The 27,779-nt window shown below is 36.0% G+C and overlaps 1 protein-coding gene across 16 annotated transcripts in view; it reads right to left on the minus strand.

Moving 5' to 3' along the window:
• PCDH7 (protocadherin 7) overlaps positions 1–27,779 on the minus strand; it is a 417,486-nt gene that overhangs the window by 340,648 nt on the left and 49,059 nt on the right. For 2 of the 16 annotated variants that reach the window (XM_035714782.2, XM_035714781.2), the window contains one exon: positions 9,005–10,850. The exons of the other annotated variants lie outside the window; for them this stretch is intronic. In XM_035714782.2, the coding sequence (XP_035570675.2) occupies positions 10,809–10,850 (42 nt within the window). In that variant the 3' untranslated portion in view covers positions 9,005–10,808. Of the gene's footprint in view, positions 1–9,004; positions 10,851–27,779 lie in introns of those variants that run through there. 16 annotated transcript variants of the gene reach the window in all.

Raw genomic sequence — 27,779 nt, forward strand, 5'->3', positions numbered from 1 at the left:
CGCACCCCTGTCTTTAAAGAACTCAGCTGTTGGACTCCAGTTCTCCTCACATCAAGTTGTATCTCCACAACATGAATCTAATGCCTTATACATTTTGATCTGTTTTCCAGCCTCCTTGTATACCATCCTGCCTTGGCACCCGCTCGTTGTCCACCAGAGGACATGCCTTCCTTTCAGCACCATGTAGTTCTCACATCTGGGAAACACAAATTTATCTTGCTAGCAACAGAGTTCCTGCAATAAAGTAGATCCTGGGTGACGCAGAGGATTGCAAGCTCTAACAGTGTTCATGTGATCTGGGATATATGTAGGTACATATAAATGTGTGCATATTACCTCACCTGGGTTATGCAGCATTTAATATTTTGTAGTAAGGCAATATCCCCACTACCTAATCTAGTGTAAGAACTCAATAAATATTTATTGAATGACTAATAGTTATACACTTTATTGAATGCCTTAGAATCACATAAAATTCCCATTTATAGTATCAAATGAATTCAATCAAGCATCTGCTAATCTACTATAAGCAAGGCACTTTGCTAAAAACTGGAAGGAGACAGTAAATATGAATCAGACTTGAACCTTCCCAGTGAGGAGATTATAGCGTAGGAAAGAAATATGCATAAGCACAAAATATTCCATCATTAAAGACAGGAAGAGTCAGGTAGCGTAAAATCACAGAGGAAAGTGGCTTAAAATTATCACTAACAACTTGCTCACCAGGAAAAGAGGGAAGGTAGGATTCATGCATGTAAAGTTAGAAAGCCAGAGGATTGCTATAGGAGTAGTAGTATAGGTTAAGATAAACTAGCAGGAAAAAAAAAAAAAAAAAAAAGATAAACTAGCAGGAAAGCATAAAGCGGGTAAAGTCACTTGAAAGTCACCAGGCTTAGCTGGAAAATAGGGTTCAGGGAAAGGATGAATGGAAAGTAAGAATGGGAGAGGAGAATTAGAGTCAGAGGAATATAATTCTAAATTAAGGGATTTGAAATTTAGTTACTAGAAATTTATAGGTACTTAGTGTTCCTGAGCATGGCCTAAGAAGCAGTAAGTTGTCCTGTCCTTGCAAGACATTGGGCAGCAGTGTACTCAGTTCTTCAGCCTTCACTGTAATATCTCAATCCGCTGTGTGTAATTTGTACACAAATATGAATAAGACTTCAACTATACTTTCCATGCCTATCCATGATCTATTTTATTTTATAGCCTTGAACAATTACTAGTAGCACACACACACACACACACAGAGAGAGAGAGAGAGAGAGCTTTTTCTTTTTAAATACATATTGTTATGATCCAATATTGCTAGATGGCACAGTGAATGGGATAATTTCTAATAACAGTCATTAGGGTGTATCAATTTCAAATTCAACTAAACAATGAGTAATGGCAACTACTGGAGGACAGTGGTAGACCTTACAGCCACCTACATGAAAAGTAATCAATTTTAAAGATCCAACGGTAACATATCTTTTAAAACAAGTTGAAAGAAAAAAAAACTGCAGGAAAATATTTGAGGAAAACTGAAATAAAGCATTCCCAAACCTCACAGTCAAACAAACCGAATGGCAACACAACTGACGTGGCAATAACCTAAAAGAGCATATCACTGTGCTAAAGGTGCTTCCCAATGCAGCCTGACACCGTGGATTAGTGGAATTCCAAACATTCAAAGACAGTGGACGTGGACGTGGGATTATGAGTTTACCTAAAGACTCCACTGCAGTTTACTAGAAAATAAATAAACCTGTTGCATATTTCCCAGTGTTTGTTTTAATGAATCCTCTCTAAATCCAAAGAGATACTTAAAGAACAGCTCAGAGTATTCATTGATAATAGATCCTATTTTAAATTATATTCTCATATGTTATAAACTGTCTGCATTTTCTAAATAATTCCAAAAACATCTTTTCAAAGCCACACTAAACAGAAAGCTTGTTCATAAAAGTTGTAAAGTCTCTATCAACAAATAGTCCTAAAATCAAGTTTAGATTCCTGCAATGTTTTAAGGAAATCAGGGTTTAAAATCAGACACATCTGCAATTTGGCTCCTTAGTCTAACTTGTGACTAGTATAAGACATCTGGAAAAACCTATTTGTCCGTTTTTAATAGCAGGATAACTCTTAAAGACAGCCACTATGTGGCAGGCACCATCCTGTATTGCATTAAGACCACTTCTAGGATCTTAGTTCACTAGTGAAAAGCTATGTGACCTGTGTCTCATTTCTGAACCTTTCTTTAATAGTAATGTAATTTACACTGGCTCACTTTATGCCAGGTAGTTGCAGCAAATGGTATACAATTTTTAAATAAATGGTGTATCTTATTATATGACATATAACTTCCATAGCATATTAATGCATCCTCATTGCCCAATAATGCTCTGAGACTATTATCTTCTTTTAAATGCAGGAAAGGTTAAGTAAGTTATTCAAAGTCTCAAAGACTAGTACATAATTGGTGTCCTTTTAATTTATAAATGATATATACCTTTAAATTGTGTATTTTCATAGGAAATCCAAGAAGGGACAAAATGGAACAAATCAAATCCTTAATGAATACATACAAACTAAAAGATCACTCAGATCAGATTATTACCAGGTAACTCTCAGAGCAAAAATTAAATTGTAATATTCTGATCGCCTGAAGACATACTACTCGTACAAAAAAAAAAAAAAGAAATAGAAAAGTTTAGGAACATCTTAGGAACACTATTGCTGAATTATTTTGCACCACAACTACAAATTTGTCCTTATTTTAGAAAGTAGAAGCTACCAGTGATTTTATATTATCAATTAAAACTCCATAATTTATATATGCTTTCTATTCCATTTGCCAACAATTTCTACTAAATGAAAAAGGAGCAATTTGAATTGATGTGTTAGACGAGAGAATGAGTCAGGGTTTCGAAAAAAAAAATAAAACTTAAACAGCTTTCTCTTTATAAGGTTTTGCATAACAGAGACTTTAGACTTCCATAAATACTCAGTTCTGTGTACAATAAAATATTTGTGAGCAACATAATAACCAGCAATGTTCCAAATGGCATCCATACATTAACTGCCAAAAGAGGCTACGGAACAATTTTTGAAAGGGAAAAAAGAGCCCTCTGGACCTAGTGTAGTACGCAAGCTCAAAGGAAACGAATAGCCTAATTATATAGCCATGAAAGAAGCCAACAGATTTCAGTGATTGGGAAAAAGAGCTTGACAAAATCTAAGGATATTAGTCAGATCCTTAAATTATTTTATTTCTCTGTATGTTCTGAATTGTCAGCAGTATAAAATGAAGAGAAAAGCACCTCCAGAAGGTTTGTTGTGCTTTATAGCCCCATATTCATAACAACTGTGCCCATTCTTCACAGTGTTGTTAAAAGGCAGAACCAATCTGCTGCCGGATGACTGTCTTTGGCCCCGCAGAAACTTTCATTTTATGTGATAAAGACAAACACACACAATCTGAATATGTTCTCACTGGGGAGGGAAGAAAGGATGAGAGACCCCTTTCATGTCATGCACTTGATAAATTATTTCTAAGATGCATATTTTTTTTCTGCTCGGGCCTGTCCAAAGGCAGAGTTCCATTGTGGCTTTCCAAAATGCAATCCTTTGTAAGTAATTTCAATGGCCCTTAATAGAATCCTCCGAATCACATTATATATTCAAAAATATGATCACCCTAATACATATCTTTTATGTTTGCTCTCAAAATCGTGAGAGGTACTTCTGTTTTATCCAAGTGAAGCCTTTAGGCAGTTATTTGTGGTCACTTGCTGCTTAAAATGTAGTTCATTTAATGCTATTGCACATTTAGTTACTTGATACGCCTTTAATTCATGTATTTCATACCATCGAAATGCTTAAAAAAATATGTTCTGAGTAGAGGGGGAAAAAGTATATGCATATTCTTTTATTTTAAAATGAGGAATTTTTTTAAGCATTAAAAAAATACCCCTATTGTGGGGCTCCAAGTCAAGACTCCAAGATCAAGAGTTGCATGCTTTACAGACTGAGCCAGCCAGGCATCCCTAAATGAATTATTTTTAATTCTGGTGCCATGTGACATAGCCATCAACAATTCTGAAGCTTTCTTCTTTCCTTCATTGTCTCCATTAGACCCACGGGGAGTACAATGGCTTAGGTCACAACATGAAACATCATGCTAATTAAACTGCTAATTAATTGGTATAAGCAATATATCACATGAAATAGATTGCTGTATTACACCGTTTTAACTTTTGTGCCATTTCAACTTGGTAACCACTAATTTAGCATCCTTTAATCATGTTCTTTAATCCAAATGTTAATCTCAGAGGACAAGAGCACGTGATTATTAGGGAGGTCTTGGTACAAGATATGTGTTGCATTTCTTCCTGGTATTGAAAATGGTTTCCTGAAAGGTAAGAAGATCTTATGTTTATAGATCCTTGATATGCATTTGAATATAACCTCTCTTAAAGTAGGACTAATTGGAAGTCATCCTCATAAACATTTTCACAAACTTCTCCAGTGTGAATAGTAAGGCATTTATGTGACGAGCCATCATAGAATTTTGATTAAAAAGGCTCATGGGAAAAATTGTTTCCTTAACACTATTGGTGTCTTTCTTAACACGGATTTTTTGTTTTTCAATTACATGACTTTAACAATCAAGTTTCAGTTTGGGATTCAAGACAGGGCAGATTTTTACGTAATAAATATGCAGGGACTTTAAAAAGTCAACCAGCATAAAGTTAAAATGCACTATATTCGCTTGAAATGTAATATCAGGAGGCAGCCAGTTTCTGATCTTTCTAGAATGCATATACGAAATATCTGCTGCTTTCATGAGCCTGACACATAAGAGGGGGAAAAAAGAATCCTTCCAGACCCGCCTTTTAACAGCTAGACACAGAGAGAGGAAGAAAGATGAGAGACCTGGGTCCCCCTCATGAGCTACTGAGACAGCAGAATTTCCACTGACACTGTTGGGCTGTAGCAATTAGAAAACAGGCTGAGCTGGACCTGCTCTCAAAACTCCAGTCTCTTAAAACAGGACATGTTCATTTCCCACCTAACATCTAGGGATACAATCCAGGAAGGTGTTTATTTTTAATTACATTAATCTTAACTCTCCTTACAAATGCACAAAAAGAAGCATGAGGTAGGTTATTATGGCGGTATTAGCATCCATAAAACTATAGAGTAGCCCGCCCTTTCATGAAAAAGGTAAAATCATTGAAGTATATACCCTAAGAAAAATCTGTAGTTGGCTTTGTTTCTTTTCAGTTGCTCAGTTCCTAAGTTGTGAAATAAAATACAACTTCCTCATGTTTTCACAAGCAACTGCTGTGTGTGCCCAAGAACACAGAGCTGTTTCTGAGGTCTAGATTTTTCCTGTCACAATTGGTATTCGATGCATTTTTATCCAAAATGCAGTTTCAGATGGGCAAAACAGCATTTTCAATGATAGTTTATTTGTTTTATTCCTCTCCAGTATGCTTAGTTAGCCAATTACAATGTTTAAAAATGAAAGCCACTGACTTTCCAAGTGTTAAATATTATCCAGTTCAATGTAGCCAGTGTTTATTTGGTTTATAGTTCACACATCCGAATCCCATCTTTATTATTTATTACAAAGCACATTTTCTGCTTAATAAAGGACTTCGAAAATAAAACTCTCATCATATTTAATAGATACTTATTAAACATTTGCAAAGAATAACAGCCACTTATTTATGGATTGGGTATCAAAATCAACATCATTCTTAGTTCTTAGGATAATCTGACAAATACTTTATCATTCTTAAGTTTCATAATTTTTAAGCTACTAATAATTGGGGAAAATTATACTCCCTTATGATTATAGATAAAGTGATCCTTCAAAAATTGTTCTTTGACCTTTTAGCAACTTTCATCATTGGATTGTGACAGGTTTGATTTCAGTTTTCACAGCTTCCTTTCACTTGTCTATGCTTGAAAAAAAAATTACAGCTCAGAGAGCTCTAAGATTTGAATTGTAGCAGACCAGTAACTGATGAATGCCCCTGGAGAACCCATAGCTGCACAATTTTGCTGAGCTTCACGCCATAGTATATGAAGTATGTCGAGGGCTTGGCACTGCTTTTCTGTGAGGTGCCTTTTCTTTCATTAGTGACAGAGATATTCAGGTTATTTTAGCCCCTGAACATCTCAGTCAGGAGCAACTACACTCTATTCGTATGTTAATTATAGGACAACAACAAGGAAATTAACAATTGCCAGCATTTATTGAGTTCTTGTCGTGCCATAGTCACATTACCTGGCTAATTCTCATTTAATAATCACAATCAATGTATGATGGAGATACTGTTACTACCTTTATATTACATCTGAAGAAATGGAGGCAGAGTGGAGTAATTTGTTCAAAGGCCAGTTTGTAAAGTGTCTGAATCATGGTTCAAACCCAGGCAACCTGGATTGCAGACACTGCACTCTTAGCCACTATCATAGTCCTTCACGTAGCACATGGCATTGTAATAATTAGCCTGTGTGGCTGGAATTCCCATTAGACCGTGAGCTCCTCTTGTTCAAAGAATGCAGTTGTTATTGGCCTCAGTCCACGGCAGGCTTCCTTTTCAAATAATGTTTGATGCAAATAGGTAGTAACATATTTTAAGCCTGCAAAGCAAGTGAGTTAGAAAAGAATTTCTTCTCCCCTGAAACCAGTATTTGAAACCAACTTTCTATCACAGATTCCATCCGTATCCAGTACTTCTATGTGCTAGAACTTCGGAATGCCTTTCACATCCAAGCCATGCATGTTGAATCTGCCTCACTCACGTTAACAGGTGCGTGATCTAAAGAACTAAAAAATCCACCTCTGTACCTTGATATAATTCCAGGACCTAACTTGTACCCCCATCTTTTACAATGTCTGGCCTGAAAGCTCCGTGATGCACCTGCCAAGTGGAGCCTCTGCAACCAGAGTGGCAGGACTGGGAGCCCAGTTCTACCTCCTGCTGGTTCTGTATCTTTGCAAATCTACCCAAACTCCCTGTGCCTAATTTCCCTCATCTGTAAAATGGATGGTATGACAATAATGATACCTGCTTCATGAGGCTGATATGAATATTAAGTAGAGCAATTAATATATTATCTGCATAGAGTCAGCACTTGGTAACACAAATCGGGTGAAACAGGTGAAGGGAATTAAGAATCCACTTATCTTGATGAGCACCGACTAATATATGGAACTGTCGAAGCGCTATTTTGTACACTTGACACAAATATAACTGTTTTTTTAACTCCATTGGAATTAAAGCCAAACGTTAAAAAAATAATTTAAAGCTAAGTCATCAAAGCAGTATTAACATCAGTTCAACCAATTAATATTTATCAAAACCAGGAAGTGGAATAGTAGCCTACCAAAAAATAATAGCCAGAACAAAACAAAAAGCAAGTCTTTTAATCCTCAATAATATTTTTGAAAGCTTTTGTTATGTTTCAGTGAAATTTTTATTTATGTGAGTCCAATCTGATGATGGATTCTGAACATAACTTTCAGATGGCAGTCGTTCACAGTTGCTCCACGCGTCTCTTGAGAACCACTTTCTTTCTTTATGCTTTTTTTGTCTCTTTGATGGGAACAGTCAAAGGCAAGAGTAAACGTTTTATTTAAAGAGAGTGGGTCATGGGAGATGCTTGGTAGGTAGTCTCCCATCTAAATTTCTAATCTCTTATAACAAAGAATAAACTGGCAAAGTTAAATTTTATTACCTAAATCTGTTCCAAAAAGACCAGAAGTTTCATCAAAATGAAAAAAAAAAAATGTTCAGTGTGACCAGTTCTTTACATAAGGATTCCTGAAGTTCATCCATGCCACCTTTGTGATTTTGAAAGTGACACCATCTTGCAAGGACGGATGTGCCCTCCTCCCCAAAACTGACATAGTGTATATGCTCTCATTTTGCTTCATACCGTTCCTCTGACCTTTCCCAGTTGGAGTAGCAGTGGGAAACTGAAATAAAAGCACTGTTTTTCTGCGTGAGGCACTTTGTGACTAAACATTAATCCCGAAATTATAACAGTTGCAAGACTCCTCTGCCTGTTGCTTCCCCCAAGCAGAGGACTATAGGATGAAAGGGCCCACAGCAGTAAATATCAGGGGCTAGGGTTTCCTTCTCTCCTGAACCCAACCAGGCAGATCCAAGTCCAGAATGCCTTTGAAGTCAAAGAGAGCTTCATGTGCTGATCAATCCTTGGGGGGTAAAGAGCAAGAAAAACTGGTTCTGGCACTTTAACAATCTGCCAGGGAAGGCATTCAACTCAGTGCAGAACAAAAAAGGATTTTCTCTGTTACAAATTGAGTGATTTTGTACTTGGGTGCCTCTTGGTTCAATTAGCTTAGAGATACCTATTGATCCCAGTACATGATTATTTATACTTCAGTACATATTTCCATTAAGTCAAACTAAGGATGAACAGTAACAACTGTAAATTAGTATCCTCCCTTGCTCTAAAGGCACACGTTCAGCTTTAGGTCACTTGGAGTGGAAAACAGCATGCCATTCCCTTAATACTAATGATCACTATTGAGTATTAATATGATCCGTATTAAGTGTCGCCCTGTAATGTTTCCAAGCTATCAAAACCTTAGGGGTTTAGAGTGAAAATGATCTAAAAATTGACAGCACAGTCCAAATCCATCCTTTATAGATAAGAAATCCGAGCAACCAAAATAAAATAAAATAAAATAAAATAAAATAAAATAAAATAAAAATAAAAAAATAAAAAAAAATCATCAGATCTGGTTGTTTAGTGGTAGAGCAAAATTTGACATCAAAACTCCCGAGTCAGTCAATACAGGGTACTTTTCTTCTCACACCCTTGAAATCATCTCTGTCAAACCTTTTAATCTAAAGTGGCTAAGCTCTTCACTCTCAAATTGTGAAGATGAGGCGACTATATGCCAAAACCCAGCAACATGAGCCTATTTTATGTCACACTATGTTTTACGAGAGTATTAAAACAGGACATAGAGTCATCTTATAAAGCAGGATTTTTTTTATTATTTTGGTCACAGAAAAATATTCAATACCATAGAATTATACAGTTTATAGACTTATAATTTATTATAATAGCATAAATAAAGACAAAAATCCCTGTAACAGTATAGAATGGGCACCAACTTCAGGTGATTGTCACATAGAAAGAAGAGGTAAAAATTTCTACTATAAAGTTAATCAGCAAGATAAAGAAAAATGAATACAAATACCGGGGAACAATAGTTCCAAAACTATTATGGCACATGGTGACTACAAAAAATATGTAAATCTGTTTTAAATATTTACTGTCTTACCTATGTTAATATATGATTACTTGTTATTAATTTAGGTTGAGGAAAAGTGAAAAAACTATAACCTATAGGTAGGTTAAAAAGTTAGAGTTAAAAAATAAATATTTCCCAAATCTCTTCTGTAAGAGCATCCATGATGCACATCCACTGTCACTGAGGGAAGTAGCCCGAAGGAGTATCACGGACTTTCTAACTGTCTTCAAACTGATTTCACAGGAGCCTACTCTCATTATTTTCAGACATTGGAACTGTATTAATTGAAATGGCTCGGTGCTCATAAATATTATACTTGATTGGAGAGCCTTTGCAGTAGCCATTCTAGGTCAGAATGGCTTTGTTTGTGAATAACTATCTTTAATAATGATACCACATATGAAATGGCTTAAGACAGTTTACTCTACCTCTTTACATTCTAGGTAACAAACCAAAGTGCAAATGTCAACCGTTAAATTTTACCTCCTTCCACTTACATATGCATCCACACAAATGCATCCACATACATTCACACTCATACAAAAATTAGACTTTATACAGTATCTTCAGTTGAGCAAGTAGCTACAATGCAAAGAGGTACTTCCTGCATGCAATCCATCCTTAACAAAACACAAAAGCCCTTCCCTGCATACGGGAATGCATAGGACCGCACATTTTAAAGGCCAGTTTCCTATTGATATCATGGCCATACATTCCTTCAACATGTACGTGGTTTACCCTAAATTCAAGCAGAAATTGTGTAAATTGTCTGTGAGATATATTGGGATCCATCCTTTGCATTTACACCATAATAAATTATATTTCAGCAAGTATCAGAACGACCTAAATTTTATCTTCTTTCCTGTCCACTAGTTTCTACTTTCCCTGACTGGCAGTAGTATTTTTCCTTAACGCCTTATTAAATAGCATTGAACAGTCTAATTTTCCCGGAATTCAGTCCTGAGGTATACATTTCCATTTTCTTTGTTGATCTAGCACAGGCTCAGGTGATTTCTACATAATGCATCCAATTAGTTCAAGCAAGGCAAACGAAATCACATCTATACTAATCTCCACATTATTAACTATAAACAGTAACAGGATACGTCTCCACTCTTAGCTTGAGTCCATTCAAGTGCAAACTGAAGGAAGAGGATTTCCTGTTCTTCTTTTCACACTCCTGAGTATGATGATATTTGATTCTGCTTCTCCACAGTAATTGATAAGATTGCAAAACCTCTCTCACATCCCTTCTTTATTCCATATTGAGAGCTTGATTTTTTTTTCAGTTTGTTTGCCAAGTATAGTTTGATTCCTTTGTGCAGAGATTTTATTTTAAGTCCATTTTTGTTTTCTTCAAAATCAGAGCTTCGTTTTAATCAGATAGTGGTCCTGCCCCTTGGGAATCGATTTGTTTTTACACAAGACAATTCAGGTCTATTAGGATCCAACACACTGAGTTGGAGCATTACATGTATTTCACTTACGAGCATATACATTCATTTTACACGATTCCTCAATGTGGCCAGAGGGGGTTCGTGGTCTGCACTGTATCCACCTATAAAAAATACAAAAATATATGTCTGCTTTACAGGGATGTGAGTAGGGTTTTGCGAGCCTAGTTCCAAAGCTTGGGTGCACATCTTGGCTGACAGTATTCACTCCTTCTTTAAGATGTATCTGCAATGGCCATCACCTCTGAGAAGTCATAGAGACAGAACAGTTCCCTAGAATTAACCACCCTGAGGTATCTAAATCAACACTGCTGGCTAATCTCAGGGATGCTATCTCTGACTAGAGATATTTGCATGGTAAAAGAAACATTGAATTAATTGTGTTTTCAGGTTTCAAGCCTTTCAAGGCTATGAAAATGTCACCAGATGAGGGGTGGAGGGCTAGAGAGGGTTGCTGGCTTTGTTTACACTACAAATACAAAGAAAAATGAAATGGTAATATTGTTGTCACAGCTTTTACAATTTGCAAGTCCTTAAGATCTCTGGGATGTGCTCTTGATCTGAGTGTTCACACTCTTCAAAGTAGCTCTCTTGTCTCCAAACACAATCTTTAGATAGTTCAGGGTCTCTTTACAGAGATCTGAGCAATTTGCATGGTATCAACAAATGGTCTGCTGATATCAGGGCAAGGATGGGTTAGTCTCCCCTTCAAAGTCCTGACCCTAAAAGGACAATGTTTTCCAACTTTGTATCTAGCTGCACAAATAAAAGTGATGGCAACATTCTTTCAAAATATTTTGGTGCTTATGTGAGTTTTAAATAGTGCTAAATATTTCTCTGAATTTGACCATTAGGCTGATTTCTGCTCTCAGCTCCAAAAGGTACACAGAGTATTGTCTTCTAGTTTGATGGTACATTTCATGTTAGTAAAATCTCTACTAAGTTTGAATATTGCCAAAATAGATAATAAATCACTTCCATAGAATAAAAATGCTACTGTCCACTACTAAAAGTATATACCTTTAAGAATTAAAATCAGTAAAGAGAAATATTCCACCTAATTTCCAATGTAATAATGCATCAGGACACAAGAATCAAAGTTAGAAAAGAAGTAAATGATCTATTTCAATAATAATGGACCAATTCACTTTTGAAAAAAAAAATGGTGTAAAAAAAAGCCAAACAAGTGATGTCTAATCTTGAAATAAATTGTTCAGATTCAAGAGCAGAAAATATTTAAACATTGCTCTAATTGCAGATGATCAATATTAGCTGTATAAATTTAAGCAGCTTTAAAATGTGTTAATTTTTAAAATTAATTTTTATCTTTTCCTAGAAATGATTTTTTTTTTTCTTTCTGTAGCAGCTCTAAAAGCTAACATCACTTGGGATGCTCTGGCCAACTACACAAGCAGCACATGTTTACCAAGGCACACTGATAAGTGAATCTTCATAATTTGTTATAAGTTTAAAATAAACATAGTTTATCTTATTTTACACACGCGATATGATTGCATGTTTCATTTCAGAACTGCCTATAAAAAGTGAAAGTTTAATATCTGAAAGTTTCAGATATTGTTTTTTATACCCAAACCAACCACAATGATGTAGCCATAATGCATGCCAAGGCTACATTAGACCTTCCTGTGATGTACTTTTACTGTTTGTGATGTTTTGGGATAGCATTTATCAAATATTTCACTACTTTCATGAAGTCCCTCATTTAATTCTCACATCCTATTCAAGGCTACGATGTGCTCCCTGAAGGCAAATGTCATGTCCATTCTGTTTATCGCTACATTCTCAGTGTTGGCACATGGTTGGCCCTCAGTGAAAATTGATTTAATGAATGAATGCATGTTTGAGAATAGCTAATTAAGGAAATCATATTGTCACATCGTAGTATCGCATTTTCTAATTTTAATATTTTGAAGTCATGTGGTTATCATTGACTTTCTATTCTTTGTCATATGATTATGGAACAGATCTTTCTTGAATTGCAGCCAATGCTCTTTATTTTACTAGCATATTAATTTTCCCATTTTTCTTCTATAATTCTGTCTTAAACTGTTTGTCCACCTAAAATTTCTAAAATTTCACTACCTTCTCTTTTCAGTCTTTCCCATATTCTTTTCTTTTCTCCAAGGAAATATACTACATAAAATTGCTTACAAGGTTTTTAATAAGTAAATACACAGGTAAAACAATTAAGACAGACACTGGAAATCAGAAGTATCAAAGTGTTTTGTTTTCTGTTTTCAAGACCTGACATACTTTTAACTTAAAAGCACACCCAAGAAATAGAATGCACTGAAGTAATAAAGTCACCATAGAGCCATGCAGCCTAATGAAATTCTTATATTAATATGTCATTGAGGAATAATGTTTCATAAGTTTCATTTCATAAATTAACTATGTAGGGGCAGGTTTCGTGTTCTTGTCGTTTTAAGCTTTGATGCACTGAACAAATGCATCTGTGCACTAATATTCACCTGTCACTGAAGCCAAGAAAAATGGATTCTTTCCTTACCATTAAAGATTAATGTTTAAAAGCAAAGGTGCATACTTCAGATCACTTATTGAGTTCGTGGAGAACTACTTAAGAATCAGCATTCTGAAAACTGTCATTGGTGAGGGTCAGAGTAGAAATGGATGTTACCTGGATGTATTTGTTTTGATTTGAATCAGCTAATTAAAATGGCCCTGGAAGCGATTTTCAGATCCCTGCCACTGAGGAGAGAGGCTCTAGCAAATCCGACCAAACCAACCTTTCAGTCAGGTCCAATTCAGATGAAGTTGTATAGACATAGCCTTTGTCTCTGCTTCTCAACCTTGCTCCTCAATTTGTTCTATTACCCAGGCAACAAGTCTGCAAGTCTGTCTGTCTATCTCTCTCTCTCTCTCTCTCAAACACACACACACACACACACACACACACACACACAGAGCAAGATGAAATCAAGTTATTCTGGAATATGTTCTACAAGGCCATCCTTATATCTCGCTCAGTTTCCATTTCCTGACCAAAAAACACTGAAATAAGCTGGGAATTTAATTAATGAAATTTATCGGTAAAAAGGCAACTTATCAAAGCTATGTTCTTTTTCAGACTTCCCAACAAGGGCTGACTAGTGTGCTAGGAAAAGGAAACTGAATTATGCAGAGAATAAGAATAAGGTTCAGATTTAGGTTCAAGAGTACTCTCAACCCTCATATATAGGAACTGACAGACATGCCCTTATTATTAAAAAAATACAAAAAAAATAAAAATAAAAAATAAAAAATAAAAAAACAAGCATTTCAAAACCATAAGGAAATACATATTTTGAAAGGAATATATGTCAGTTTTTCTATTCATTTTTATTAGATATACTTCAAAACTAAATCACACACCTATGTAATTGGTGAGATTATGTACAAGTATCTGTTGAACTTGTTTGCGTATAGTTGGCGATATGTAAAAAGGTGCTATGAATATTCATGATTTTCTCCTTCACTGCTGCTCAAATCTGGAGAAAAGAGAAAGGTATCATAGGAAGAGCAGAATCTATATCATGGCATAGAAAGCCGACTGATGGTAGTTTCTGTAATCCAGGAATAGGAAGTTGATACTCATATTTTAGAGCATCAATGTACATCATAGTAGTTGAATTGGGGCACAGCCACTTAACGGCACTGAAAGTTTTTCTGTTACTTTTTAAAAATATTAGAAAATCATTTGATACAGAAAATGGGACATAACATAAACATGGGTTTTGGTGAGCGTGGAGGACTATGAGAAGGAAAATTCTGTACATTATTTTTGCCTCTTACTTCCTTTTGATTTTTATAAGTGATATACCTAAACCAGAAGTTATAATAATTATTAGTTACTGCAGCACCTATAGGGACGTTTATTTCCAGATTGCCCTTAACTAATTTTACTTCGCAAAGTACATGTGAAGTAGAAATTGTAATTTTGTACATAGGAGGGAATTGAAGTTCAGAGAGCTTAATCTTCTTACAGAAAATCACACAGATAAGAATCAGGGCTCTAAACCAAGACTTTTGGTGCCTAATCAAATATTTTTTTCCGTACATTATGTTTTCTCATAATTATTTTTTTTTTTTTTTTTTTTTTTAAATTTTTATTTATTTATGATAGTCACACACAGAGAGAGAGAGAGGCAGAGACATAGGCAGAGGGAGAAGCAGGCTCCATGCACCGGGAGCCCGACGTGGGATTCGATCCCGGGTCTCCAGGATCGCGCCCTGGGCCAAAGGCAGGCGCCAAACCGCTGCGCCACCCAGGGATCCCTCATAATTATTTTTTATACGACTTTGAATCTTTTAAAAATACACAAGCTAAGTTACAACTGCAAATGTCTCCAGTTTCGCCATGGTGTAAGGAATAATAAGCAAACTTATGTAAGCTTCCTAAACTATGTATTTATCATACTCAGGATTCTATCATAATTGTTTAAATTTATGAACACGCAAGAAACCACTTAAACACACGCAAAAGTTATCTAAATTGCCAAAAAAAATTGAAAAAGACAAACAAGATAAATTCTATCCAACCAAAGGAAAGCCTATACCCATTTACATGTGAGAACACACACACACTCACACACACACACCACACACACATAGGCCATTCACTAGCCCTGTTTGAACAACATGCTTAAGAACAGAAGCCTCTTCTACTGTGAGTCCACCACTGAACTGGCCATGGAAGGAAAGGGGATAGATACTTTCGTATCAATTCTTCTTCTACGCACTTTGCCCTGACTTCAGAAAATGGATGATTTGGGTCCTAAAAAAAGAACGCCTTAGGTTGGACGGCCAAGGAATCAATATTTATTGACTGACTGCCTGTGAGAATCATGGAATCTCAGAGTTAGGAAGAATGCCAGGGGTTACAGAGGCCAATCACGTAAGAGGCAGTATGGAAGATGTGGAAAGAAATCCAAAGCAACAACCAGCACAGTCTTGGTTCTGAGGCTTTTTTTTTTTAATTGAAGAGACATACAAACACATACATAAAAAGATTACTAGCAGTGGGAGGAAGAGAGAAGAGCCAAGGAGGTAAAACTGTGAGAGCTCCGAAGAGTGAGAGGGGGCAGTGGTGAGGGCAGTAGGCAGAGTGCTCACTGACTGACTGAACCTAAACTTGGCCTGTCAGGAAGGGTTAGCTTAATATCTACACAAGTGAGGGAAACTGGTCAAGAAGAGGTGGAGCTGTGAGGCAGATACCCGTGAAGTCAGGAGAGAGTGAGCAGATTCCTCTGCCTCAACCCTGGAGATTTCCAGAATCCCACCCAACTCCATTGTAAGGTATTTTCTCTACTTTCTTTACCTAAGTCTTCATGTAATGAAGAACCAGTTTGGTAACTACAAAAACAAATGACAAAACTCTCTAACAACCTAAATTAGAAACACACAAACAACCTAAATTAGAAACACACAAACAAAAGAAAATCATAAGGAAGAGAAAATACATTTGCAGTGCTGTACGGCAAAAACATGAATGTAAGTGGATCCACGCAGTTTAAACCTATGCTGTTCAAGGGTCACCTGTATTTACACCTGTTTTATATATATACATTAATTGTCTTTTGGGGGTGGAGTTGATAACAGATTTCTACATTCTAAGATACACATTTCTCTACTTAAATTGTTATAACAACTGTGTATTACTTCAGTATTCAGAAAAAAAAGTTTAAAAATAAACAAAAAATAAGTAAATAAGTAAGCAAATAGAAATTCAGATCCCTGCTGTGAGTTGTAAAGAGTCTTGGAGAGGAAAAGTAAATGTATATTGTCTGCAAAGATGTCTTCTTTATAAAAGCCTCCTGCTAGCATTTTAGAAATAGTTACGTCATCTGAGAAAAGGATGACGACTATGCTTGACTTTACCCACTAAAGAAAAAGATAATTCGGGTAGTTTTTAAAAACTTTTATTTATCTATTTTAGGGAGTGACAGAGAGTGTGTAAGAGAGGGCAGGGAGGTGCAGGGGGGCAGGGACAGGGAGGGGGGAAATAATCTCAAGCAGACTCCCCACTGAGCACAGACCTCCCAATGCAGGACTCAATCTCATGACCCTGAGATAATAACCTGAGCCAAAACCAAGAGGTGGATGCTTAACCAACTGAGCCACGCAGGCACCACTAATGCAGTAAGTTTTACCAGAATAATTAAATGTCTGACTGTAAATGCAAATTAACTGTATTAAAATATATATAATTTACATATCCCAAACTTTAGATGAAAGGTCCATTCACAGAAGCAAATGTAAAAAGGAAATAAAATCCTTAAGTTGACTGAAAAAAAGAGAGAAACACACAAACTAAGTTAACTGTCAAAAGCCAGAGTACGCAATTAAAACAACTATTTGTTAAAACTAATTACGTATTTGAGGATCCCTGCTCTAGAATAGCCTATTCTTAAATGTTAAATCCTGTGTGTCTTAATTTGTTATTTTATTTTTTCTTGTTTTTCTTTTAAATAAATATATTTTAAAGAAACACGTTTCCTAAACCAGGGAGCAATAGAGCTCAATACAAAAAATGACTACTAGAGAAGCAAAAACACTAAAATGGAACCCAGCTTCACAGTTCCAATTACATCTGGCCAAAATTGAGCATTAATGCATTTCCATTCTTTAAGCTCATAATAAAAATGTAAAATGATGCAAACTTAAGCCATCATCATTATCCTCTTCAGACCATAATATTGGCCACCTCTGGAAACAAGAGCAGTACTGGCTAGTGTTCGTGTGCCAAAGCAATAAGCTCCCTGGACAGGGACTAGATGTTAATGAGAAGATGAAGTGAATAGCAAACTCGGCTGTTCTTAAATGCTCCTGAAATTGCAATCGTGCGCCTGAAAAATTGAGAGCTGCTTGGGGAGCCTTAAACACCCACAGAAAGGAGCAGAAAGTAGTCAAAATGTTACCAGGTGATGGATAAACTCACTGAGAGTTTGATCCACTAACAAGGAAATGAAGTAAAATGTCCAAGGAGTTAATTGAGTCTTGAAAAAGTAAATGTGAGATAGGACAAAATTACAAAATCCAGCCATCCAGTTTCCTGCTTATGGAACCTACGTTGAAAGTGTAAGAATTGGCACAGTGATTATGCGGTCCTTTGGTTAATAATTGATGAATTTCTAAGTTGAATATAATTCTCTTTTAATATTATTTGTGGTTGACCAGGTTCAAAATTTTACGCTTTCTGGTAATTGGAAATTTCTAAAAATGTTTTCATAAATACTTTTGTAAATACTAAGTCGCACTGATTTAAAAACTGATATGAGCATATTAAAATGTTGACTTTTAGTACACAGAAAGACATTTCATTAATAGCTAATGTACAAATATAATTGCAGAGAGAAAGAAGTCACCTGGAATCACCTTCTACCAACTGCATTTTACGAATAATAATCCTGAGGCCCAGAAGGGTGACAAGACACATTCAGGATTATGCTGCAGGCCTAGGATTAAAATTAAATGCCCTCACTCCCAATTCAGCGGTTTATTTCCAATTAAATTATGAAAATGACAACTTAAAAAAAAAGATTTTGGAATGAGATTATTTAAAGACCAAGTATCTCTAATTCCACTACAATTCAGGTGTGAAATGCAGGGAAAATATATAAATTGCATAGACATCCTTGTAATTCACACTACACTTGACATTAAGAATGGCAGTGGGTTCGTCAAAAAGAACAAATGGCAATGCAGAGAAAGCCAGCAAAATACGTTAAATACCAAAACTAAATTCTCTGTAATAAAAACATGTGCTAAATTTGCAGAATCTCTTTTTATTTTTTTAGACTCTTTTTATTTTGAAGAATTTGAAAATGCTTAAGAAATTAATAAAAAATTAAGCCAAACTTTTTTATGGTTTCATTTCAGATTTTGGGGGGTGTGGTCCCAATTCCCATTATACAGAACTTTTTTAATATGCCTTGTATGAAAAGGACAGTAAATCTTACCCTTTAAAATAGGTCACACGTCTTAAAGCACTTAATCAAAAAGCAATATGGTGTTTCCTAACCGAATAAAAAAAAAAGATTATTTGCTTCTCTTTTGCTCCTTTGTCTTATAAGTGCAGTGTGATGTATTAGTTTAATTAAAGTCTACCAAATTATCATAAGGATTTTATGTGCTGCAAATAATTGGCTTTTTGTTCCCTGCTCACTTTTTGTTAATGGAAGCAGAACACTTTTTTTTTTTTTTTTATGATACTTAGTATAAGATACCAGAAAACTACAGAGAGTAAAGGCAAATGAGGTGCCTAATGAAGTGACCTTTGTCATCTTGGACATGAAATAAAATTCAGCCTGCACTAATGCAATGAAAATATGTCAATGTTTCCAAAGAGTTAAGAGGATAGGTAATATTATGGCACAGAGCCAAACCATACTAAGAATCCTACGATATATAAAAATGACAATCCCATTAATATGAAAAGCTGATAGGCCCTAAAATGAAGTAAAATGTATAAATAGATCATGTTATAAGTTTTTTTTTTTAGTGTAAAGCATAATGAATCGATCTTTTTTATGGGCCAGATTTAGGTGATAATCCAGATAAAGTATACTACTAAGTATCTCTTTGATAAGAGACAAATTAAGGACACAATGAACAGAGAATTAATAAATGTATCATATTAAATGGAAGTTGTTTCAGGAAGTAACAGATTAACATAACGTTTCTTGCAAAAGTGAGCTGGAACAAATAATAATTAAAATATGCATTCATTTACAAGACATAACCACCTCCAACATAGTATAACAAAAACAGAATAACCTGTGAACGTGAAATCAATTAACTAATTTTAGAATCTAAAGATGGAAATTACCAGGATTTTCTTACAGTATAATTCCTAAAGTATGTTATAGAATATGTATAGGACATAAGTGATAATGAGCAGTGCTTCATTTGCTAAAAATAATTTAAAAATGTGATCACTATTAATTATGACTATCCTAAAATGAATATAATCTATATATTACAGACTTCTGGAAAATTGAACTTAAGTTACTGAATTGCATTGTTTTAAAAATTTCTGCTTCTATTCTTGGACTCATAACATTAAAAGTTTTTAATTACTAACAATAACTAACATTCTATTGCATGTTTATGAGATCTCAGGCTAACTGACACGGTCCTAGGAAGTAGATACCATCATTAACCCCATTTAACAATGAAGGGATTCAGGAACTGAGAAATTAACTTGTTCCAAATTATAGATCTAAAAAAAATGGCAGCAAAAAAAAAAAAAAATGGCAGCATTGAAATTTTTAAGCCAAGAAGTTTCAACCTGGTATCTTGCTCTTAACTAGACTGCACTCCATTGTCTCTCCAATTAGTGATGACGTTGTTCTTAAAGCAGGCTTTGTCAAACTTGCTATACTTTTTCAAATTCACCGAACAGCATTTTATTTTAGGTAGAGAATATTGTCAAATTTTTACTATATCCATAAAAAGTTCAGCATCTAATCAATCTTAGGTTTATTAAAACTCCCTCTCACTTGTTCTCTCTCTTAATCTCTCTCTCTCACAAACACACACACACCACAATAAAATAATAGATTATTACATTTCTGAAGAACCCCCAATATGTGTAATGCTATACTCAGTGTTGAGACTATGTTTTGCTCTCTTATTAAAGGCAGATCTTATGAAATCTCATTGATCGTCAAAGGTGCCAAACTAATCATTAGGCCGAGAAAATGATAGTCTTCCAACCCATGATACATTTTTTTGAAGAGAATTCTCATTGGTTCCCTCTAAAGAAACACTCCTAGGAAGTGCTTCCTCTGTGAGTGCACATGTATGTTGTGAACAGATACACTTGATTTACTCCATTTGTTTTAAGCCAAAGAGTGAAAGGGAATCTTTGACAAAACTGTCATCTTTAAAACACGGTGATATTTCATTTTCCCCTCTGCACTATTTAGATTGCCTGGAACTGAAATGCTTCCAGCAGCTCCTATGTCCAATTTTTCAAAGCTGTCACTTCCTAGCAAATCTGCTTAAGCAAAATACTTATGTTGTTAGAAAACAGAACAAACATACATTATAAAATACATTCTATTCTTTTTTGCAGGTCAAAGTCTCATTCAAGAATGGGAACTTGGAAGAACATGTGGAAATAAATTAAAAGATGACTATGATGGATTGGCTTAAGTCAATGAATCTGGTGCACTTCCGATTAGTTTCCAGAGATACACTTGGACTTAGCTCAGTAGAGTTTTCCACACAATAATCTTATAATCAAAACGTTATTTTCATTGCATTCACTAAAGGTCATTAAATTGAAAAAGAACAAATTCAGAGGAAAATGGGACATTGAAAGATGACCATGGATGCTCTTCCTCAATTCATGTCTGTAGCAGCTATTATAATGTACTTGTCAACATTCTCTGTCCCAGGGGGTAACAGAAAATCGCCAAGCATTACACTTGGAGACCTCTAGCTTTTCTGAGTTGTGAGCATAATTTAGATCCTACAATATCTAAGTGAAAACACAGCGTAGACAAAATGCAAAATAATGATTCCAAAAATGGTTTAAAAGACAAGAAAACTTCAGTTATTACTAAGCAACTTCCAATATGTGAGAAGAAACATGTGTTTAAAAGATTCAGTCATACTGACCTGAAATACGACTCAATATTCTTAACACAGAGTATGTTTTCTGGATGCACACATACATTTTTTCAATTGTGTATATTTAGATATGTAGCATATATATTTATCACAGGTGAACCTTTTTCCATGTGTGTATGATTACACAATTCTGGCTTAAATTTCTCTCTCCAAGTTTATGCAGTAAAAATTACCTAAGACTTTCAATTCCTTCCATTACTTTAAAAATCTAGTCATAAAAAAAAAAAAAAAAAAAAAAAAAGCTAGTCATGTCTCAGCAAAAGCCAAGACTGCTTATGGTCTACAATCTGAAACCGGTTCTCTCTTGGCACTTTAACACTAGATCTGTCACCCTTTAACACCACAAAATCAATACCCTGGAATGTCATGGTTCTCTGATGGCCCACAAAGTCAAGGCATGATCAATTTCAACTTCCTTACTAGACAGAAATAGACTTAGACAAATAAAAAAAGATTTCATTCAAGTTAAATTCAATAAAACAAAGGAATAAAGGTAGAGAAAGGCAAAGTTGTTAGAATTCAGTCCAATGCATTTACACTGAAATCTAGATCCATTTGTAAATCCAACTAAACTTCACACTCAGTCAAAAGGTACGTACCAGAAATTAAAAACAAGCTTAGAACTTGCCCTAATCCCCAGATTAAGAAACACTATTAATTAATTTTACGTGCGTACGTGTGTCTATGCTTCCTTCATTGCATTAGTTAATAACCAGCAGGGAAAGGATGGTTTCTGACTTCTTTATTGTGTATCCCTAGAAAATAGGATAACTGTTGGCTTCACAGCTCAGAATGAGCAGGAACCTTGTTTTTCTTGTTATAAACTATATACCATGTACTTAGAATGGACTATGTACGGCTTACATAGAGTAAGCCCTTAGTATGTATTTCATTAGCATATGAAAATCAATGAATGAGTTACATGTAATCTGGTACCTAAACTCTATTGAAGGCAAAGGCTTCTACTTTCGTGTTCACAGCTGTATCGTGGCTTCCACGGTGCCTCACACATAGCAGGTACTCGATAAGCGTTTGTTTTGAATGAATAGAGAATGCCTCCTGTTTTACTAGTCACTTTCTCGTACTCTGTGGAATTGCAAGTACAGAATGATGATTTCGAAAGGGTTTTTTTTCTGTAATATATACTTTATATATCAGTGGTTTTATCTTGCTCCTAAATTCTGACATATATAAGCACAAAGACTTATTATTTTGTAAAGCTTAGAAGAGCCAGGTCTGAGTCAGGAGACATGGAGTGTAGCTCAGGTTCACTAAGTTGCTATGGAACTTTGCCTCTCCAGACCTCTCTAGTCACATCTATAAAATGTAAAGGAGGGATATCGAGAGAACAGGATGGTCCTTGGGTACACTCTTGGGAATATGTATGTATATACCCTCTTGGGTATGTGCAGAGATACAGACTCAAAAGAAATCAATGAAAGTGGCTCCACAGGTCAGAGAAAAGCTAGAAAGCAATCTTATTAAAAAGAGTTAAAGGAAATTGCAGTTCTTCAGTTGAACAAAGAAAACACTGAAAATGCCCAAGTGAAGCAAACTAGGGATGGGGGTCTTACAGGCATGTGGTACCGAGACCTGAGTTACTATTTCCAGTCCCACTAATGCAGACAGTACAAGTTGGCTCACTCCTTGTCTTCCTATGGTACTAAAAAGAGAAACACACTCCCATCCAGCTTTCCCTTAGAGGAAGCTGTGTGACAAAATTCTGACCAATTAAGATACAGAAAAAAGTCCATATAAAGGGAATCTCTCAGGCGATCAAGGAAAGTTTCTCCATTTCCTTATTGTACTTCCTCCTTCTCCCTGCCTGAAACAGGGACAGAGTGGCTAGAGAGGCAGCAACCAATTTGGGAATTCAGGAGGGAAATCCAAAACCCAAGGATAGTGGAACAGGAGGACAGCAGTATCATGACTGCTCAGTAGAACTTTCTGGCTGATGACTTCCTGAATCTTATTATAAGGGAAAAGTAAGCCCCTCATTTGATTATGATGAATGTATTACTTGCAGCTAAGTGCATTATTAAATGATATATTTGCTTAAGAAAAAAAAAACAGAAGGATTAGAAAAGAATAAGAAAAAAATATGAAAAATATGATTGTAAGGCCCTTGATATTACTCTTAGATACCAAATACAAAGCTGTAGGTGACTTTGGTCTGATCAACTACCACGTTTCACAAAATTTTATATCACTGATGCTCTGCAGAAAGGAGGCAGCTTTTCAGCGTAAGAAGCTTTAAACCAAGAATCAGAAGATATGGATTTTAATTCTGGCTCTGTCACTTAATAACTCACTTAACTTTTAGCAAGAGTTTCTGCAATATGAAATGGAAGTCATAGCATTTAGTTGATAAGGAGATTGTTAGGATTAACAATACAAAGTGTGCAGAGACAACTAAGTGCTTTGCCAGTAGCCGTTTATATGAAATGACATAAGTAAAAATACTTAAGTCTGAAACACAGTAGATGCTTATATATTATTATTATTATCACTCTTGTTAGGATTTCACAGTGTCTGTGTATATTATCTTCTTTTCTAGAATATCTTGCCACAGAAGCAGACCCTAGCCATATCCCTTCTGCCTCATGTCTCTGGCTCATGGTTGATTGAAGTAAGAGTCAATTCTTAAACTCGGCAGAGCCAGAGTTTCTCTCTCTGGCATTTGAAATTGGTACCCAGAAAAAGTACTAGTCTTATTAGTAGATGAGGGGGGAGCATGCGCATTCAGGAAGTATGGAGTTGTCGGCCATGGTTTACAATCAAGAGTAGAAAAAAAATAAAACAGATTATCTCCAATGCAGGGAGAGAAAGTGAATGCAGAGACATAAGAGATGCAGGGTCAGGGAAAATTTTGGAAAGCAGGTGCTCATGGAATTGAACCTCCAATTCGCTTCTGAAGATTGGGTCCCATGTATTCTTCATGCCACCATAAAATATCTTGAGCTAACTTCTCCTACTGGCAATCAAGGAGTTGCTAACTAAGTAATACATTTGTTTTGGCTTTTGGCATTGAAATGCGTTGCCAAGTCAGTTACAAAAAATCTAAATCTATGAAAGCTTTATAAGGTCACACATAATTCCTTTCTGTTTCTACGATTTTATGTGAGCTCTATGATTTTGATTTCATAAAGAATTTTACTAAAAAAGACATATACGATATGAAACAGAAAGTACTTTCAGATTTATTTGTCATCCCAAATGGCTGCAATCATTAAAGAAAATATGAGATTAGTTAAAATCCTGAAGGTGCGAAGTATTGCCTTGAAATTTCTAATCCGAGTGTCTTCTTGAGAAATAAATCAAACAAAACCACACTTATATATACAATTTTCCACTTTCCTCTCCTGTGAAGAGCAAGCAGCCTGAGAAAGAAAATAGAGATTTTAGGTACCAGAAAAATGGAGCTGACCAATCCAAAGCCCTCCCTGACTATTTCTTAAATGGTAGGATCCTCTGAGTACACCTTGGTATCCAAACTCTAGAATCAAAGTATGGGTTTTCTGAAGGTGAGCACAGCCAAACTGTTAAATGCTTTTGGATGGAGTCCCAGAATGTGAGGGCTTATGTGTATGGCCTTGTTTTGTTTTGTTGACAGTGAGGAAAAACTCTTGGGTTTCACCATAATCCTACTTTAACAATAGTCATTTTTCAGATGTAGTATTGGTCAAATATGGGCAGCTTTATGTCACCAGAACAAAATCATAACTTTGTTCAAAATAAGAAGTACATATTAAATACAAAAAATGTGGGGAGATATTTCCATCTGGTGACAATAAACAGATCAAAGAACACATATGTCCTGTTTAAGACATTTGGGTAACTTATTCTGTCAAAGAAATATTAGCTTCCGGTGGGGAGAAGTTTTATGACACGACCTTCTTGAAACAGAGAAGACCCATATTTAGTGTGTTTACACTCACTTTCAATTGTCACAGCTTAGATCTAAGCCACCTGCTCACTTTTGGGATTCAGTGGCAAAAAAGTCTAGCGATATAACAGAAATCTTGAAGCTTATACCTTGCATAGCTTCTGTAATAATCAATCTTGACGTGTATACCGATTGTTTCTCAAAGACAAATGAAAGACAAACTATCTTTGTTTTTTTTTTCCCTCAAAATTTGGTTCGTTGCATAATTTCAGCAATAACCGATGGCATCTTGTGCTAATTATTCAATAAACCTTTTGTTCAATTTTCCAATTGTGTTCTTATGTATTTAATAGCAATTTTGACAGTCTTCTAATTTATAATGATCTGAAGCACAGATTACAGCTGTAATTATAACTTCTATGGTAGAGAAGTAGTTAGCATGATACAGACACTCAATTAGTATTCATGGGGTGGATGACTCTATAAAGAGAGAAAAGTAGTACCCGCTGTCACTGAGCACTATATTCCCACCTGAGTTTCATATTTCTCCTCCGATTTACTTCACCCCAAACAGTTTCCATAACAAACACATTGGGTAACGAGGCTAAGACAAACAGTGCTAGGTCCTACTGTGAAGAAGCACGAAGTCATAAACCAGTCTCAAACTGCAGCCCATAACTAAGGAAATCTGCCCAAATAGGTGAAAACAGTAATGATTTATTTCTTGAAAGAAAAGAGAAGCTAATGGACTATTTCAAGCAAAGACAAGTGGAACTGCGTGCATTAGCAGGATCTGTGGGATCTACTTTTAGAACAGATATTCCTTGTTTGAAAACAGCGTGAAATGGTGTTAATCTGCAAGTGGAGGAAGCTGTTTGCAGCCGTCTAATCAGAACATGGAGTAATCATATCACCCATTCTTTCATTTTTCGACTCAGATTATCTACTAAACCTGCTCCAGTGACCATTATAAGTGCACCACGCTTCATAAATTCAGTGGGTGTTTTGCAGGAACAAAACCTTCAGGAATGGACCTTTCAGGCTATATTTGCCATGCATAATCAAGAATATCGCTGCAAATGCCAATTAATAGTACAAAGCACAAATAATAAAACTTCAGCTATCAAAAAAGCCCTTTACGGACTAAAAATATCACCTAGGTAATCCACCCCTGACTCTGCAAGATGACACACCAGAATATTAACAATCAAAGCTATCCAAATAAATCCTTGCTGAAAAGTAAATGCTGCATGAGAAGTGACCTCTGGGCTGCAGAGAAATATGCAAGATCAAGGTGAAGTGGGGAAAAAAAAATTGCCATTATATATTTAAGTCCTCTCATTTTGCGATGACTACGCTTCAGAAAAGCACACACACCTTGCAACGTGGTAGACTGTCACGGGTTGAGATCCTCAAAATGGGACAGACAACATACAAAAGGACCCGAGAGGACATGAGAGAGTGCATCTCAAACCTAAGAATCCAGAAATAATAATGAACAGGACGAAAGGGAAAACACACCCAATGGAGAAATTTCATTTTGAGTGGAGACCTGGGAAGGCAAGTCGGAAAGCCAAACTGAGGCTTAAGAGACAAATATATGCATGCCAGGCAGGCGGTGGAAAAAAAGCCTTGAAAGAAGATCAACACAGATGGGAAGGAGAGAGCTGACTTGCAGGAAACCATGCGGAGTGACAGCTCGGCGGTGTCTCCACACCTGACCTGGCAGCAGGGCCTACGGGGCCACGCCGCAGCCAAGTCAGCGGGGTCCTTGGGCAGATGTGTCAGGCCCGGAGGCGTGCGCGGGAAGTCCTGGGCCCGCAGGCCTGCAGCTCTGCAAGTGGGGCTGCGGAACCACGTAAAAAATCAAAACCCGCTACTGGACTCCTCGACACTTCACTGGATGCAATTTATATTCCTATTTGGGGGGAACGTAACAGAAAGGCAACGTCTGCCAATAGTTCCTGTGAAAACATGTATTTGACCCGGATCCACGTTGCTCACGAGATCCAATTCCTTTAAATAATATCTGAGGGTGGAAATAAGCTCATTGCCAATATTAGATTCGTTTGGCTGCAAAAAAAGAAAAAAAGAAAAAAAAGAAACCTGCATTATTTAAAGCCACCTGAAACTGTCATCACCTCCTAAACATGATTTTTTTTTATAAATTTATTTTTTTTTGGTGTTCAATTTGCCAACATATAGAATAACACCCGGTGCTCATGCCATCAAGTGCCCACCTCAGTGCCCGTCACCCAGTCACCCCCATCCCCCCGTCCACCTCCCCTTCCACCACCCCTCGTTCATTTCCCAGAGTTAGGAGTCTCTCATGTTCTGTCTCCCTTCCTGATATTTCCCACTCATGTTTTCTCCTTTCCCCTTTATTCCCTTTCACTGTTTTTTATATTCCCCAAATGAATGAGACCATATAATGTTTGTCCTTCTCCGATTGACTTATTTCACTCAGCATAACACCCTCCGGTTCCAT

The sequence above is a fragment of the Canis lupus genome, chromosome 3 (genome assembly GCF_003254725.2).
Source record: "Canis lupus dingo isolate Sandy chromosome 3, ASM325472v2, whole genome shotgun sequence".
Taxonomy (NCBI): Eukaryota; Metazoa; Chordata; class Mammalia; order Carnivora; family Canidae; genus Canis; species Canis lupus.